At 29.5% G+C, this 20,281-nt stretch overlaps 1 protein-coding gene across 1 annotated transcript; it reads right to left on the bottom strand.

Moving 5' to 3' along the window:
* Positions 1-17,044: 17,044 nt before the first annotated feature.
* LOC116774005 (MICOS complex subunit Mic10-like) lies at positions 17,045-19,712 on the bottom strand. The gene is made up of 3 exons (XM_032666612.2): positions 19,497-19,712; positions 18,998-19,166; positions 17,045-17,159 (listed from the first exon to the last, which is right to left on the bottom strand). Exons 1-3 carry the CDS (start codon positions 19,570-19,572, stop codon positions 17,147-17,149), a joined length of 258 nt encoding a protein of 85 aa, XP_032522503.1. The 5' UTR covers positions 19,573-19,712; the 3' UTR covers positions 17,045-17,146.
* Between the last annotated feature and the right edge of the window lie 569 nt (positions 19,713-20,281).

Raw genomic sequence — 20,281 nt, 5'->3', positions numbered from 1 at the left:
AGAGTTACAGTACTTGGATAAGTCATTAACTAATGCAAATATTGGATTCCAAATAAAAAATACTTGACCCGTACACAACTGTGATATAGAATGTTTACTTAGCAGTTTTATTGACTTTAAAACATTGAAAAATATCTATTGATACACGTGACATGTATTCAGTATTACAAAACATGAAAATCTGAAATGAAATGTAATAAAATCCTTATTTTCAGTTTGAACACAATCTCAAAGCCGATGCATTAAATCTCTAAAACAAACATTTACTCTAAAAACACACGTCAGTTTTCATAATTCCATGCACTTAGTTTAAAACAACGCGGCTAAAATATTTTGCTATATTCCGAAAGTAATTTCTAGAACAAAACGAACTAAAATTTCAGTCTAGTTAATTAAACGCCAGTCTGTTGTACGATTTCACGTATTAAATAATTGGATTATGTTACTGAGACAAAGCCTTCGTGTAAACATGTGAAAACTGAAAATACAATTGTATTTTCATTGTTATCTACTGTTTAATTAAACTTTCTTTTCGTTATGAGGAACGAACATTAACTCAATATTAATTTACTAACATATTTTTGTCATCTGTCAATTCTGATATGACATGTCATGATTGCTAAGATTGTCACATGTGACATTTGACATTTTCATCTCGTCATCCCGTGGCACTGATCAGTACAAAAACTCTACGATTCCGGTTTGAATGAACCCATAGCTTAAATTAAAGAATAATAATAATAGTCGAATCGTCATATATGGGCATTAAAAGTATTGACTTCAGTACAAACATTTCTCTTTAAAAATACTTCTTTAAACGTCATGTCATCGGATTGACGGAAAAAAAAATTGTACTTCGGTAAGAATTAGATCGGATTTCTATATAAATAATTTTAAATAAGTAATCACTACATCAGCACAAACAACTCATCCTGCGCTGGCCCAGGCCAAGTTCGCCGCAATCTAATTACACTAAGTGTTTTCGCTCTTCTATTATGCTATAAACATTATCACTGCCTCTAACTCATGAGAGATTTGCTAATCAGACTGCACTTGAAAATTAATTTAGTTGTATCGATATATTATTAAGTTACAGAAAGTTTTAAATTACATACCTTAAAAGATTAAGACAGGTTGAGGGTAGTTTAAACTTTAGTTGAAATTTAACGGTTCACTATAGTTCTCAAGTTACTTCCACGGGCCTGTGTTGTCGAATTTAAAACATATAGTTTGCAGTTTTTATTCATATCTACATAGATATACGAAGACTTATGAAAAAAAATACAGGAAACTCTCAGTTCAGCTTGAAGATGTCGACTCATAATAAAGGTATTGATATATCATATCCTCACTTATCATTTATGTAAGCGATATAAATATAACGAACAACACAAAGTACAATTACTCCGATTATTTTTAGTAAGATAATCATTTCATTTCCGCCAGCTTTCTGTGATATGTACCGAGGAGAAACAGTTTAACGAGAGCCAACGATGCTTTGAGGTCATATAATTTGCACCCACTTTAGGTATGTGAAGGGAAGATTAACTACATTTTCTTAAATATGTCTCACTAGTCACTACGTTATGTAATAAGCTAATTAGTTACGCTTCATCTGTCACTCCATATAGATAAATCTCTGTTGTGAATAATATGAAGTCCGATATAGAATTATTTAAGTTAGTACATTGCAAAGTTTCTTCAAAACCGTTCATAAGTTTTAAATGGTTTAATCACGAAAATATAAGTCCTTAGTCCATACTTCATAAAGTTACTGCGTTCCTTTTTAATTTTATTTTGTTAATATTCAGTATCAGAGTAAGTATATTTATAAGGTTGAAATCTTAGTCGATGAGTTTTAGAACACTGTTTTAGAATTACTCTACCGGTGACGCTGTCAAATCTAATTGGTCTAATAGCTAAACTAAAAAAAGTCTACGTAAAGTCATGTTAAACTAAAAAAGAATACTCCTATAAATGACTAAAGCAAACAATAAATAATTTACAAATTGGAGCATTATAATTCAATTAATAATTACTTTATGAATTGTCTAACATCATTAGTTGTAGGTTCGTGAGACAAAGTCAATAATTTTACAATCAATACAGGAGACCATCATTAAACATCTGCTTCGGATGATGTGGAGGCAAATTAATTTGTCCCTCCGTATCATCATCACAATACGTATCATTGTTGTCACGCTATGCGGTATTTTAATTATATTTCGCAACTGTAATGGATCGATGTAATGACAAGTTTTGGTTACTGAGCGTATGCTTACTATTAGTTGGCACATCACTACATACGGAGATACAACAGTTTTTCATTCACGAGTCTTCGCTTGTATATTATCAGGTAGGTTATAAAGTGGGAAACGCTCCGTATCTGGTGCCAACTTGGATTATGCGTACAGAACCACATGAACGTAACCAATACGTTTGATTATATTATTTTTAGAGAAAATCTATATTATTAGATAACAGATATAGGATTGCTATATGTATAAACGAACGAAGGAAACGAACGTAACGAAAGTATATTTATTTAACGTATATGTATAAATAAAATCAAAGAGGTTTGTTATTTTAAGTGTACCACGGTAGAGTTGTTATGCCATGAATTTTTATTTAAATTTTCATTTCGTAGACACTCGTCCGTTATCCGAAAGAAATATCACATAAAAGTTTTAGGAAACCATGATTATTATAACCACCAAGATTCCAGTAATGTGTTTTCTTGCACGTAAAAAAAATTGTTAGTATTATGAATTATGAATAGATAATCTATGAAAGGTGCATTAAAAAAATAAAATGTCTTTATAGTCCTAAACGATATTAATAATTTTCAATATTAAATATTGACAAATATTAGTATGAACATCTGATGACATGTGTCACGTGACAGCAATAATGGCAGCACTTACAGTATTTGTGCTGCAATTACTGAATTAAAAACATATTCGTCCGAATACATATTAATGGAAAATAAATTGGCTTTGTTTTAAGTATTTAATTTACTGTAGATCATTTTCAATTGGCTTATTATTAATAAATAGGAAAATTGGAGTTATTTCGCTACTTAAGTTATTTGTATGTCTACTGAGTACATATGTATGGAATCTCGTTAAATCTACCATCAATTCCAATTTCAGACTTGGACGAAGAATAAACACAATTAGGTAACGTCACGTTGTCGGTCTGTTTGTTGAGCAAACTGCGATCTTTGTCCCAAAATGAGTTGACTGAAGAAATATTATCATAGCTAAGTATTTGAGAAGTTTTTTTTAATATATCCATTTGGCACCCAATCTTATTTAGACTTTATTCGTCTAAAATAAGAAGCTTATCACAAAACTTAATAAATAATAATAAAATACACTCAACTAAACGGTATCGTTAACAAAGAAGTGCGTCCGCACATTTCTGTTTCAAAATATTCACAATAGTTTCATTTAAAACTTGCACAGATGGTCGTATTACGAGAAAATTAATCCGAAACATCCAATCCGTTTGAACGATCACTTGTCACCAGAAACCACTCATGCGCACAAAGTGTGATATACCACTTTATTTTATAGCGCTTCAATCGCTGGATTTGTAGCGAAAATTTCGACCTATTTGATATTGGAGACGTAAAGTAAATTTTGTTTATTATTTTGAATTCTTTAGAGATAAAGCATTCTGTGTTGGAACTTTTGTGTTTGTGATGTATAGATTTCGTGGATCTCATTTATGTAATTTCAAACTATCAAGCGCTTTAAGCATTTACTGTCGGGAGTAACCAAAATTGTAACAAAAGCTTTACGCGCTCCAAAACACTTTAACAAAGCGGTATTTGATTGACACTCGTGATTGTGGCAAGTGTTAAAATTGTCGACTAATTCAAGTACAATATTAATAGATTAGTCATTTGTAAAAATTGGCATTATTTTTAACTGGAAGAATATCATAGAAACACATAGATATTAACATATATAAACTGCGCGTAGTATATATGAAAAACAAAAGAATGTCATAGATACATGATCTTATATTAACATATATAAAAATACGCGTAGTATATCTGAAAAAACATATCTTCGAGGTCTTTCACTGGGACATTATTTTTCTCTTTGTCTAAGTAATTAATAAATGTTTTCATTTTGACATATTGAAAGCGCGTTCAAATCATCAATACATGTTACATGTAAGTTCTGAGTTCTGCAAAATATGTAGTTAACCCTTTAATATTTTTTAATATCTTACATATGATAACATTTATCCAATATTTCGGATACATTTTCTAATGCCCTTGAAAAAAAAGAATTATTAAACGTCACATAAGAGCTCTGAAAAATAAAAAAATTCACAGTTCTTCATCGCCAAAGATAAAAAAATAAATCTGTACCATGGAAAGTTTTATGAATAATCACAAGTTTCCAGAAGCATATTCTGTGTCATCAAAGTCATAATAAATTAAAAACTACTCATAATTTATACCAACATATAAATTAAAAGTAAATCGATCGATTAATATCTTTCGAGCAATTAACTCGATTATGTTCTGTGGTTCAAGTGAAGAGGTATTAACTTTTAAGTTTCACGACAAAAAAAGTGTCTGTTATATTAAATATTCAATAAAGATCCAGCGTATTGCTATAAGGATCAATGTTTATATTATACTATAAGTAATGTGATTAGATCCCATCACAATTGTTTGGGTTATTTTGACTGCCTGATAAACACGCGACCTCTGTTATCGCATTACAGTTTTTAAATTATTGCAGAATTAAGCCATTTAGTGAATTTCATTGGTGACAATATGCTTATTTGTTTATTAAAAAAAATGTACGCGACTGTAACATACATAAAATTGTAATAATTCTATTTATATATACTTAAGGAAGTCAGTTATTTCTTTACAAGTCGATATTTTAAAACTTATCCCGTACATTGCAAGCGTAAGTCAAGACGACCGCACACTTAACTGGGTCTCGGACCTTATGATTCAACTGGGCGACGTATGTATGGCTTGAGACATCAAAGATTTGAACTAACAGATATCCCTGTGAACTTTTTACTAACATATACTTAATGTATGGAATAAATATGTAGTTAAGATAAACAAGTCTGACTTCAAAGAATCACTTACTTAATTTTCCAGATTTTCACATTGTTTTAGGATAGATTAAATATGTCGTTGACGTTTTAATGTTTTTTTCTTTAAATAAAAATCGATATTTACTTCAATAATAACAAGAAATTACACTATCAAAAATATATTTACACCACTTCAATACTATAGAGAATAAAAAATAATCGAAACGATTTATATCATAATGAGTGATTCAAAGGCTTCTGACATTTTATTCTATGGTATAAGGAGTTAAACTTATAATTGAATTTCTGTTAACAGCACCCAGCTGACTGAGACCTGGTCGTAACCGTATCATCTCGAAGCTCTTTGTTCATACAATGTATCATAACAACTTCATCTTATTAAACACACCTTACAAATTAAACATTCATATAATAAGGCAAATTTTAAAGACACTATCGGTAGTTTCACGTTTGGAACAAAAGTAATATGAGTATCAATTTGACAGATTTCTGATAGTCACAACTAAATGCTACAAGGATTTCAATCTCTTAAAGATATTACTGTATTTTTGCTTTACAGAAAATTATGTGGAAATATTTTTTATATTTTACGGGAAAATTCAAATTAATTTATAATTCCTTAATTTAATTTCATGTTTAAATACTTTAGTGCGGGTAACATAGCGTGCGACTAATTTCTATCTATTAATAAATATGAGTTGTTTTCTGTCACAATGTTCTTGTAATTGCTTCTAATGAGTTATTCTTTTCGTATGTTAGCGCAATAGAAAATAATAAAAAATAAATATATTTTAAATTATTTCTAAGGCGGTGAGCTTCGATAAATCGGATTACGATAAAGTTGTATAAAATAATTATATTTTTCCTACGTCCTAATTCTATATAAATGTTATAACAATATAAATCTGTCTTCAATACAGTTTACACGACGTATCGTCCGAATGAAACCGAAGTTGCGCTATTCATCAGAGTTAAAGACAATAAATCAAGCGGATTATCTCAATAAAAAATATTGCGGTGCCTTACAGAATACGAAAGCAATGCTTATCGGGACTGGACTTCATATTTTTTGTTTTGTTATTTATTACATAAGCATATTTCATGCATACTTTTTTTTTGTTAACTCGCAAAGGTAGTTTTAGAAATTATGGGAATTTAAGGTTTTTTTATTTTTCATATTGTACGATATAAAAACTATTTTAAATTAAATGTTTTAGTAAAAAATGTAGAATGAAAAATTGACACGAAAAAGTTCGAACCTGCCACCTTTAGAATATCGCGTCCCATTTGCTTTGCTAACTAAGCTATCGTGACCTGATACGAGTCCGTGAATTAATTTTATATATTAAACCGCCATATCTTGTCCGATTTAGTATTACCTTAACATTGCTTTAGCGTTAAAAATCGTCGTTGCATGTATATACTTTTAATATGTATATATATATGTGTATATATATATATATATAAATATTAATATGAAACTATTTGAAATGGTAAACAATTTTATATATATTTTTCGTTTTTGGATTACCTGGTGTAATTATCTGGTCTATTTGTCTGGTCTATATTTTTTTAATCATATCATTTATAAGATTTTCTTTCAAAAACAACGTCAGTTTTAATATTTGTAAAAATAATATGATTAAAAAAACTCAAATTTCTTAAGCTTATTCAGGGTTGTGAAAGTTATTTTTTTAAGTTTCATATTTATTGCCATAGAAGTTCACGCACATAACATATATGCCATTATCTAAAATAATATGAAATATTAAACAATAATATAAATAGATTTAATAAAACTACTGATATTTTTCGTAAACTACTCCACTAATCATTATTTTAAATTCATAATTTTAATATAACTATGTACAGTTATTACAGAGATCGATCATCTATATCCTATTCTTTTATCTAAACTACATTACTTTAAAGTTTCATAAAAAACCGTTCAGTAGTTTTTGCTCGAAAGAACAACAAACATCAATACATCCCCCAAACTTTCGCATTTATAATACTAAAGAAACCGCTTAGTATATCCGGAAATCATAGTTTCAGTAATTAATTTATAAGAAATAAATTTTAATTCTATATTATTTTCTTCTCTTCGTAAAATAAAGTATATTAGATTGAAAGAATACAAAATCTTATAGAATGATACGGTAGAGTACAGATGCTTGCTCAAGTCTCAAGTGACACATGCTTATGAATTTACCCCGTTCAAAAAGCTGCTTAGTATGTTTATCATTAAATTTTAACACAAAGGAAAGGAAATGCAATAATGTAGTATCTGACTGTGTAAGCTTGCAATGACTGGAGTACGTGTATTCTGACAAGAAGCTATTTCAATTAGAAACAGCTCGTCTCGGACACACGAGTTTAATTAAATGGAAGACACGTACCCAAACAGTCGATACACATCGGTGTGTAAGGTTCATTATAATCATAACTAATATTATGTAATTCTGGAAATTGTACTCTAATTATTGAGTTATACATGAAATAGAATTGTATTATACATAGGAATAAGCTCTAATAGCTGTTATATCGTTAGTCATACATTTCCGTTAAATATGTGACTATTAACATAACGTCATATATACCTTGAAAAAATTGAATTCAATCCTTATGACGTCCAACAAAGCATAGTACTCCGTACATACCATAGTCTGACTCATCACCGCATTAGTGATGTGAAGACGCTCTCTACATTTATCGATATATAAAAACATCGATATAAAATTAAACATATGAGACTGGAAGAATATTTTTATCATTATGTCTTCATGCAAATTAATATAGTTGAAAATTGTAACTAATTCAAGTTTAAAATAATAATATTACAATCATTAGAATTTTTCCGTGTAAAAATGATTTATTTGCAACTAAGTCTTATTAGCAAAACGTAATGGAAAAACCAACGAGGGTTGCTTTTAAAGTTGAATTCTTTATTTGAATGTTGACATAAGACAATTGGGAGCTTCTTTAAATGGTCTTATTTTCCAATAACGTAATATTTTACTTCATTGATAACCTGTTATTGTTAAATTACAGACACGATACTTGTTACTCGTTTTTATATTTTTTCTATAGTGACAAATTGGCACCCTTGCGAGCGATGTCTCATATTTGATGAGGTTTCCACTGTAGGCTTTCTTGTACTGTTTAAAATTACTGACAGTTCATATAAAGTAGAATGAAATTGTGGGCTGTGTTTGAATTAGATACAACATGGTATTACGCCATTAAAGACATCGGAAAACTTTTAAAGTTAATAATATACATTTTTCTCTGTTACTTTATACCATTTTAACTTTGTTACAAAAACAAACAGACCGTGAAGTTTATTTTATTTTCCGAGAAATTCTATCTCAAAGAGAATATGTAAAATCAAATATTTTCAATGATTTTATCCTCTTGGCAATCTCATAAATTATTATTTTGAAGTCGGTATAAGTGGAACTTAATAACGACATTCGTTCGCATATTACATATTCCAGACAAATATATAAAAACCGCTGTGTCAGATCTGCTAAAGTTTTCGAGATAGTGTTGTTTAAATAATGCATAATATTATCGATATCGATGTCAATAGTGATGTCTAAAAGGTGACCGACGTCGTGTCGCCGCGGTAACAAGGGGCGGTACCACGGTAGGGTTGGCGAGTAACAAGTTTATTTGTATTTAGTTTGTTTGAAATTAAAAACTAGTTGGTATAAAATCTATTTGCTGTTAAGTCCACATAAAATCTGAACAGATATAAAAAGATTAACTACAACAATAGATAAATTCTTAATCTAAGGACTAAATCTAGTATTTCATAATAAGGTGGTTATAGTCAATAAAAATAACTTTGAAGAAAGTTAAAATGTATTATATTAAAGTTTGCAACCCTAAAGCTTATAAGGATCGGGGGGAGATTCCGACTTCAATAGAACACTTCCACTTACACCTTCTAACGAAAATATTTATATGAAAATAGCTCTTATTCCATTGGTTATTTGACTTAAAATCCCTTGAGTTTCTTCGACAGATGACACAGTATTAAATGTGGCTGACCTTAGTTACGGAATAGGGTAGTATTGTGTGTGGGATTCTATAGTGACGTAACACGAAATAAATTATAAGAAAGTGAACTTTAATTCATTGCCATAGAGTTCGAATTCTCTGACATGTAATCTAGTAACGTTGCACGATTTTGTTTGATAAATATGGTGTATGAGCATCTTGGCCGGTCTTATTGGAGATCATTTGGGAAGTTTGTGTAAGAAACTGATGGTGTGATTATTGAGATATATAGAGACGTCATCGATCTGTCAACTACTGGATAATTTGGGATTGTCTTGTAAGATTCTTTTAACAAAAATTGAGTATGAGTTTTATTTGAATAGATATATTCGGTTGCCTTTTATTGGAATTCATATATCGTTGAATATTTTTAACGTCGTGTGATTAAAAGATTGAATATCCTGTTATTGGTAACGATCCTTTCTTTATTTTGTTTTATTATGAAATATATTTTATAAAATTTATGTTTTCGGGTATGTCCATTTATATATATATATATAGTTAAATATTGCAGTAGTTATCGTTATTGTTGCCTATTTTCTTAATATCTTTTTTCAATTAATACAAAAGTTTTGACTTAAAATTCATTATTAGATAGATTTTTTCACCAGTTTGTAAAATAAGCAGTTTTGTAACGAATTACTAACCGATCTCAAAATATTTCTAATCGTAAGTAAATAACTGGTAAAATTTTGAACAAATTTGGTATTTTTAGCTTTTTTTATTCTTGTTATATCAGATATCATCCAAAAAATTATGAAATAAACAACAGTCCGATGTAATAAATTAACTTTCGTTTTTCGGACATTTATTTAAAAAGACCATGTAAATTATAAACAATTAATTCTCCTGTAAATAAAAATAAAGAGCAATAACTGCAGATAAGAGATCGCAAGTCAAAGTTCAATTTAGGGTCTCTATGACCGGATGGAGGGAAAAGTGCCTGATTTCAATTAACTATAACATTCGTTTAATGAGTTTTCTTTTGTTTTCTATTGTCTTAATTTATTACAGGATACGACTCTTTTATAGACGAAATAATGATCTCACTGTAAAAATTCAAATGCTTTTGTTAAAACAAAATTAGGATACATTTTATTATAGTGAAAGATGTTGTGTATTTAAAATATCGTATGTACGACAAAGGTAAGTATATTAAGATAATTTATAACATTGAATACAACTGATGTAAGCTAATTTTGAAGTCAATCTGCGTTAATAATGTCCGTACATATATTAGACTCCTTATAATGGGGTTCATGGACACGACTGTCATTGTGTATGGACATTTAAGTTTCACTTATATTTTTTTCAATGTAAATAATCACCAAGGAAACAATATCGTGTTATTTATAACGTGCGAGCAAATTGCTGAAGAATCATAGACAAAAAAACAAGTTCCGCTGACCCCTTTAGTTCTTTAGTTTAAATAAACATGTGTTATATTATTTATGGTCAATTATGTTCCCGGCGGTAGAATGTATGGGGTATTAGAATTTTGTATGCCTTATAAATGTTTATTTAGAATTTAGTTGTCTTCTTACAAAGCGCAATGGAGTCGTTCAGTTTTTAAAATTTTCTCTAAAAATATATGTATAAAAAAAGACGCTGACTCCTTACCAATAAACGCTGCTAACGAAATATTATTTTGACGTTAAATTTTTTCTGCTATTAATAAACGGTATCATTTTTAGTCATTTCTCATATAATGTGGTTTTTATTTTTATGTTATATATGGAATAAAACGTAACATAATAAAAAAAGAAGTCCCAATTAACTGAACAACATTTCCAGTCGAGGTGATAACAAAATTTGTCCAATAACTTAGCAACATTGAAAAGGAGAGGTGCCCATTATGTCCGGAGAAAACCATGTCGCATTTTATAGGACCGCTAGATCATAAATTGTTCAATTTATGATCTAGAATGAATCCCGGCTCATTAAAGGTTATTCTTCGCATGTATTTGTATATGGGTCAAGAAAGAATTATTGTGAGAATACGTAGGGTGATACGAAAGGGTGACTTTTTAAACAATATTCTGAGACAATGATCTAACATGGAACGCTTTTAACAAAAAAGGTTTTAATTTAAAATATTAATAAGGTTGTATTCAATGAAAATAAAGTTGGTATTATTCATAATAACTTTGTTCTCGAAAATGGAATTACAGAAAATACTTATAAATTTAAAACTACGAGTAAAGATCAAGTTTTAGACATTAAATCGAATTATCGCAGGAAGCAATCGGTGTAACAGACCGAGATAATAGCACAAAGACAATTCCATTCTAAAATAACGCTGTCGTAAAAGAATAAAATCAAGTTCATTATAAAATATAACGAAAATAAAATCAAAGTACTCGAAATTAAACTTGTTTTATAAACATTGCAACATTGTTTGCGAAAACCGGTTGCTGATAATTAAATGACACTCGCAGCCCTTCAGGGCATAGTGACAAATGTTCAAAGCGATGCCAACAATGAATGACGTATTTTAATGATCTTGTCTTTAATAGCATCAAATGTTTTATTAAAAGTTTAACGCCAAAAGTTTCGATGGGAATTCTCAAATCGTTATATCTATAAACATATTTTACAGCTTGTATTCTTAAATTGGGTGATGTTACGAGTTTTGGTGTATTACAGGAGTTTTAACGGTCAATAAATTGATAACAGTTATGGTCCTTTCTTAAATTTGTTCCTTTACTGAACTGGTTATATGTTGTTATATACCTTGGGACATTAACTTCTTTTATTTATCTATACATATATATTAAAAATCAAAATGTAAGTAAAGGATAAGATTTATATATTAATTTGACATGCTGTAACGATTAAAAAAAAACTATATTCTAAAGTAGCAAAACGTAATATATAGTTATATATAAATACTATGTGAGACCAATAAAAAATTGTTTACAAACATCATTAAACATTCTATTGATATTAACAAAATTGTAACAAAAAGTATATCGCATTTAAAACCGGGCATCTCGGCTCAGATTCAAAACAAAATATGAGTAACAAAAGGCCAACCGTTTGAACCATTAAGTATCTTATTTCACACCTCTGAACGTTTAACTATATTTAGTATAAGAACAATGACAACACATCATTAGATCCAAAACGGTCAAATAATGACCATGAATAAATAATAAAGTGAGATAAGGGTACAGAATGGGGTCGCATCTAAATTGTAACAATGGGACCCTAAAGGTGTACCTCAAGGAAATATCTAGGACCGCTTTTATATTAATTATACGTGACTGAGTTGTGTTAAAATATGTCAGCAGATTAATGAACTCTAAATTGATTTATAATGATGTCATCCCTAAACTATTGATGTGAAATGCTTTGAATAATATAATAATTATAAAAATAAATCTGAAATATTTTTAGGCTTTGTTGTCAATGTCATGGTATTGTCCGAAAACAAAATTATTGATGTCAAGTTCATTTAGTCATTCGTAGTAATAATGAATACGAGGGAGTTCTTTATGTCAAAGAATTCGAGCTACAAATATTTGACAAGCACAATCCAGATGAGTCACTTAAACGAACCTAATCCGAGGTGTATGAACTTGAGAGGTTTTTTAAACAACAAAGGGAGCATGCCACTGGTTCACAGGTCATATAGAAATATGCATTGTATTTATTAAAGGGAGTTAAACAATGAATTGGTGGTCCGGATCTTTAAATTTAATTTGAAGGACAAAAAAATCTACAATGATTTCGGTTGTCCTGACAATGGCGAGTGAGAAGTGTGAGTTTGATGCGCATCATTAATCCCGTGATTAGATCTGTAGAGATTTTGATGAACTTTTTTCTTATGTTTTGTTTTCCGTGAGAACATGCTCTTGGTCGGAGGTGACATGTTTAAATGCTTATTCAAATTCGATAGTGGTAATTTATATCGAGTGGCTGCAACTGTACTGGTGGAAAAGATGTCTTTCTCAACGGCAAAATTATTTTGATTATGCTGCAGTGGAGAAAAATATTCTTGTATATCTTTTTTGGTATAATAGAGAAGGTATCATGAAATATCTAGAATCCTTGAGCTCACCCACTGCTTGTAATTCTCATGATTAACAAACCGTAGCGGACAATCACACATTGTAACAATAAATTCATGTACAGCAGCTAAATGGCATTTTACAAGTTGTAAAATTGTACACGCAAAAATAAACGCTATCTAGTATACAGGAGCATCAAAACCGTTTGCTCCAATTTATCTACATCAAACCAGAGCTGCTTCAAGGATTCTTTGCGTATTTGTTTCTTCTCATACAAGGAAAGCAATAAGCTCGCTGAAAAGAATATTATTTACGAGCGAGACAAGAAAGGTAATATTTAGCAAAATAAAAATCTCCTACGTGCAAGCAATGTCGACATAAATTTCCTCCAACGAATACAAGCTAATGGCAAGTAGTTTGACAAAGGATGCTTTTAGAGATTTTTGTAGCAATGTCTGTCTCTCAGATTTATTACTATCGGTTGTATTTTCAAAATTAAAAGCAATTTATATAAACTTAATATATGTTTCATTTATTAATAGTTACATTTAAAACATTCTCATCCAATGTTACTTCATCTGATAAGGACATTCTGAAAATTCTTAATAAAAAAACATGTTATAAATAAAGGTTTTCACGAATGAAATGCTTAACAATTTGAATTAAATGTCACATGATGGAGATACAGTGTTACCAAACTACACCCGAGTGAAATAACTTAAAAGTAAAAGATGTTTTATCTAAAGCTTTACAAAAGTCTACCTACATATAATTTCTAGAAGATTGCTTGAAAGAAAAACAAAAATGAAGACATTGTTTAAAAGAAACAACGTTACTAATTTAAGGAATTTACAGAAATATGTCAGCAATTTAAGCTAAACTTATCTTATTTGAATATTTTTATAAGTTGTGCGTCTGTTATGTGTCTGCTGTATTTCCCGCACTGCGCTGCTGTAAAGCGCGACTTGCTTAATAAGTTCGATGCACTGTCAGATTTAGTTTAATGTTGCCGATTTAAAACATATATTTTTTCTAAATTTAAAGCTTCAAAAAGTTATTAGTAAACCGATTGTATAAACATTTATGGAAAATAGTTTATTATTTCCATTTGAGATGTCTGATGTTATCTTTGAAAGAAGATATTATATATAACAAAATTATGAGCTACGAATACATTAATTTTCTTATTTTTGATGAATTATTACAATATTTCTTTCTTATTCTTAACCCTTAAACACCGCATATATTTTGAGACAAGCTTCATATGACATGCTTATATTGTGATTTTAATGTATTGTTAAAACATCCCTAGTTATTCGTTTGTTGTTTACAAGCATTTAAAGAAACAATAACATTAGTACACATTTACATAAAGTTAAATAATTCCTCTATTGAGATGTTAAAGACCAAGCACTTTTAAATTAATTTGATACAAAAATGTTATGAAACAATTCATTGTAAATGTTTTTGAACTTTTTATATAAAAAATTTACATAGCTAATGATACGTTCGATAGCGTAATTAATTATTCAAAACATTGTATTACTCAATACTCTGATAGTATAATAATTACAGTGAGTAGTAAACATGAATTACCTTAATAATTTCATTACCTGTTATATTATTACGACAGGTAATAATCCTTGTCACGTAGGAAGGTAATAACGGGAATGTTTTCATTACCACCATCGTGACAGCCTTTCAAATAATGTATACCCTGACTGTGGTTGTAACTTTTTAATATGAAAAAGGTTCTCGTGATTCAAGTCTTATATAGTATTGCTATTATTTATATAAAGATTTTCATTTAATATATATATTATAAAATAACTTGTAATATTCCTTCTAACACTAGCACATTTGACTTTACGACACTACTTTTACTACTACTACTTTTTATACAGAACCTAGCTTAAAATGGCGCAGTACACGTCAGAGAAAGGTTCGAGTGTTATTTCACTACCAACATACACACATCATTTTATCCAGTTGGGCTCATTTCTTCCGAAGTGATGATATAAAAATAAACGTACATATATTTAGTTCTCATTTAAATTCTATAGCGGTACTATTTTTTAATAGAACAAAATTGAATCAAGTGAATTAATATTAATTTTATTTTTATTCAGGTTATTTGTATAAGAGGTTGCTAAATATTCTTAAATAAAAATCTGTAATGTTCCGAGGCCTTTACTTTACATTTTAAATATATACATGTGTATGTGTGTATATTTGTTTGTTTGTTCAGGTGGTATCGTGAGGCATATATCACGGATGTTTTAAAGTAAATTAAGGCTCTAAAGTCAGCAATAAAAATCACCTAATGGCTTCTTAAGTTTGCTTAATACGCGAATAGCGTGGCAGTTTTTATTGGTTTTACTGTCCGTCGTTAGTGAGCCACGCCCAAATATATTGCCATGGAACAGCTCATCAGTAGGTATTGATGATAGTGTGCCAAACGTTTGTACAAACATTGGTGAGCGTATTCATATTTTATTTACCGATATTTTGTTACAACAAAACTGTTTTATATACAATTTTCTAGGTCAAGTAGAAATTGAATTTATTTTAATATAATATACGAAACTTCGTTTTATTCCGAACCGATTGTTGGGCCAATGCTTGGTTAGATTTCAGCAAACCACTAACCAAATCAAGGAAGTGCGTATCACTAGTTTTTATCATATCGGCCGATGTAGCATAAATTGCTTCCACTAACATGTTATGTTTTGTCATTATGACCACTAAAAGCCTGAGATAATGCGATTATTACATGTTTTGAGGAGGTACTATTTCAATAAATATAATGTTGTTGGAATTGTACATGATAAATAAAAAAAAGGAATAAAATAGTTTTGAAATAACTGAATTTAATTTTATAAAGGATTTTTTTTTTATAGAACAACGTTTGTATTACGAACCATGAAGCTAAAATTGACACATGAGTGAAAAAATTATATAAAACAAACTTAAGTATCGTCTTGTGATAAATGTTAAATAAATATTTCAGTTATTACTTAGTTTGAATATCGCTTTAATTAAGAATAAACAATAAACCAGATAGATTTAAGTAAACATATTTCGAGATTTTATTGGCTAGCAGAGCTATTATAATACGCTGTAAGTAATTTTTCGCTCTTCGTATATATAAAGCTTTTCCATTATGAACAATAATAATCAAATAAAAGAAAGCCTTATTTAAAAATTTCCCGTTGTATGATAACTGACTAACGAATAGTAACTTAAGGGTTCAAATTTCTTTATAACTATAATAATATAAGTACGCAGCTTAAAAAGTCAATTAATTTTAAATTAACTTGCTAACAATATTAAGCTAAGATTTCATGTCTTATAATCTTAACATTCTGAATTCTGAACATTGTTATACATTAATACGAGTACATATAGAATAATAACTATAGGAAACAATGTCAAACATTTAATTACAAAAAAGAAAATACAATTATTTTGTTTATAATGTTTAAACTTAGCAACTTCATAAACCTTATAAAATTATTTTTATATTACAAAAACGGGGTTTGTAGAATTTACAATCACATAGATTGTAACATGAAAGCTAGCATTCTGAAGTCTAGTAAATAATTAAGAATTCATAAACTATGTTTCATACACACTGAGTCATTCGTGAGTGAGTCAGTCTCACTGATGACGGACGATGACCTCGATTCACGGCTGATGAAACTTTCCTACATATTAAGTTACCTGTACAGAGTTTCGGTGTGTGTAATACACACTGCTTGTTGCCTATTTCGATCGTGGTTTATAACAGTCCTATCTGTGTTTGATGTGCAAACAAAATATCTAATATACAAGTTCTGTTTGAGAAATTGAGAAAAACAAAAGACTGCTATTAAAAATGTGACTTTATTTATGCAAAAAAAGAAGTAAAAGAATTATGTTATCCATTGAACGTACGGACGATGTTGTGCCAGGCGCGTATTAATATATCATGGTGTTTTTCTGAAATAAAGAGTAATATTATAAATATTTTATGTTTGCACTAATTAAAATGTCTCTACATCATATAATTTTCATTTATTTTCCCTGAAATAAATATTATTTTCTGGTATTGACGTGACATGTTCGTTGTTAGGTATAGCTGCTTAGAGATCTAAACTCTCATATACTTCTTAACTTAGGATCATTAAAAAAAATGTGGAAAGAGGTATTATATAATTTTATCTTATAAAATATATTACATTTTTTATGAAGATAAAGGGACAATCATTAAAACTCTTCTGTATCAATAATACTGGTATATAAATAAGATTTAAAAAACCATCCTTCGAACTGGAAAATTATTTTAGGTATTATCGAACTTTTATATAGATGTTCTAGTTTAAAATATAAATATACTAGTCGTTATTTACAAAAAAACAAATTGTAACTTTCATAAAAAAAATAAATGTTTCAATTAAAACCATAAATGCCATAACGCCTAATTGAAACAATATCGTTTGCCGGACACACTTCAAACGAAACCAGATACACAAATAATGGCCATCCGAATATGTAATTGACATTTTCAACTTGTAAAAGAAGCCGTACATGGGATCATTACAGAGTTCCGGCTCTATGAGTCCCTTACAAAAACGAACCTAAATAAAACGTTGGAAATGAAATAAGTGACGATTTACCGAATCACCATTATAAATTTACGGCCGCTCATCTAAATATAAAACCTTATTACCAACCAATTAAGGTTGTTGTTGAGTAAAATGATTTTAAAGCGAAACGACACACTCTGGGTGGCGATGCCGATAAAGGCGGTACGTTTGCAAACACCCAAGCGTTTTCGTACAATAAAAGAAAGAAGGCGGTACCACAAACAAAGACTTTTAAACTAAACTTTGAATAGCCGATGCAAGTGACCTTTATATTATACAAAGCTTTAAAGCGGGGAAATATCCCGCAGAGCGTTAGAAAGGGCGAGTAACGTCTTCAACGCTGACCAAGAAGGTACAATATTGTTAGGGCTGTCTGAATATTTCAAATCCTTTGTCGATGCCACGATTTATAATTGTAGCGAGTTTCGAAATGACTATTATGTTTAATGAATTATACAGGATGGTGTGATAATTAACCATGAGTATTGTTAGTTATACTTACATTTCTTTTCAACAGGAGTGTCGGGCAGATGGATATTTATATTACAGTATTTATTTTAATATTATTTCCTTGCTAACTAATACACTTATTTCGTTGGTATACATTGGAACCTTTTCATACTATCATTCAAACACAAATTTTCGTTTGAAGTAAAAGTCGGTTGGTATCGCTTGATATACTATCATATATACATACATATACATATATACATTATACATGTATTACACTGCAACACTACGTGCCACCCCTATTTACCAAATACAATAGTGTATATTTATTCCATCTCATTTGTAAAACACAATACACCTTTCAATTCTACCGAACGTCGTATAATTTACAGCTCTTACAATGTGGGCTACCATTTTCAGTTCAAAACAACCTTTTTAGTAGCGACTTATCTATTTTTACGATTGTAATTAGTTGTTACTCTTTTGTCTGTCTGAATTGTCGCCGCGTTGTCGCTTACATGTCGTCGAAGTGTGTACAGTAAATAAGTAATGACCGTTGAGGAAACTATTATTACCTTGGTAGGGAGGAAGTAAGGTGCTGTTTGCAAAATATTAAATACAATAAGATGTTACAAAAGATTCGTCGCTGTGGATAAGATTGAACTGAATAGCGAAAGAAGCCTGTTGATTTGTATTGCCTTCATACACCTATAGTAAGTAAGTAAGTGTCACCACACTTACTTTATAACACACACTTTAGGATCCGTAGCAAGTAGGAAGTTGTTCAAGCTGTTCTCACAGTTACTGTAAGCTATTCCGAAGCCCAATCCCCCACCGATGTACATTGGCCACTTCTTGTAGCCGCGAAGAAAGAATCCACCCAACAAACTGCCAATCAGGAGACCGGTGCCTGACACAAAAATATTATTAATCTATACGTCCCATATAATAAAATACCCAAAAATATTTGTTACTCATATTTCTAGATCGTTGAGATAAATTGTACATTTTGAAGAATTTATCTATAGAATTACAACCTATACAACCTAATAATCACACAACACTTATGTTTACGACTAGTACTTAGAAGTATACATAATTTTAGATAATTTTTTATTCGTGTGGTATTAAGCAAAGTGAGATTGTTATAATAGCAAGTATTAACGGACTAGGATAGCGCTTCGTTCAGATCAATTTTTTTTTCTCTTAACCATGAAACAATGTGTCATATATGACTTACATATTTTCATCCCAAAATCAACGAAGCATGCTGTGTATCTGTCTTCGAAGTCTCTACCATCCTCATGTGTACTCATTTCTCTTGGATGTCACACAGACAGACAGAAACAAACATGATCTATCAAGAATTATTAAAAGTATTAAAACATTCTACATAGCATAGAAATAGATTTATCAGCAAAAAAGATGACACATGACATTTTGTTTTAAAAAAATAGATCACTATCGCTCGAAAAAGTTTTTATATTGCCAACAAAAATATAAAAAAAAACAAATCCTTTCTTTGGGAAAATAAATAATAAATCAAAACCTGAAAATATCGGGACATTAAATATTTTGAGAATTAATTGAAGCATTTTAATTAAACATTATTGTAATATAAATATACATATTTGATATAATATTCCTGACACGACATGTCCATTCCAATTACAATTAGCTAACTGGCTACACGGGAGTTAACAATAAAAGCAGTCAATTGAATTTAGACACTGTTTAGCCTAGCTGTGTAAGAGGCTTATCTGTCCTTGACATTAATTAATAACATAATTAATACAGATAATTAATAATTCTAATCAATCGGTAAGCTGAATCTCATTATCTCAGAATTGATTGGATAATAATCTATGCAATTGTGATGTACGAATGATTAAAATATATTAAAATTATTTTCTATAAAAACTTTATTTAAAATATTAAGTAATTTAAAGATTAATTTTCTATTTTATTTTTATTTTTATGCTCGATATCACTCGATATTTATATGAATATAGTTAACGCCTTTAT

This window comes from Danaus plexippus, chromosome 20 (assembly GCF_018135715.1).
Source record: "Danaus plexippus chromosome 20, MEX_DaPlex, whole genome shotgun sequence".
NCBI lineage: Eukaryota > Metazoa > Arthropoda > Insecta > Lepidoptera > Nymphalidae > Danaus > Danaus plexippus.
The sequence above is the reverse complement of the archived record's forward strand: the minus strand, read 5'-3'. Positions and strand labels throughout refer to the sequence as shown.

Coding starts and splice junctions, on each gene's coding strand:
- LOC116774005 (XM_032666612.2), bottom strand. CDS start 19,572: ATGAGTACACATGAGGATGGTAGAGACTTCGAAGACAGATACACAGCA. Junction 19,167..19,496: donor TGATTTTGGGATGAAAATAT/GTAAGTCATATA, acceptor TTTTTGTGTCAG/GCACCGGTCTCCTGATTGGC.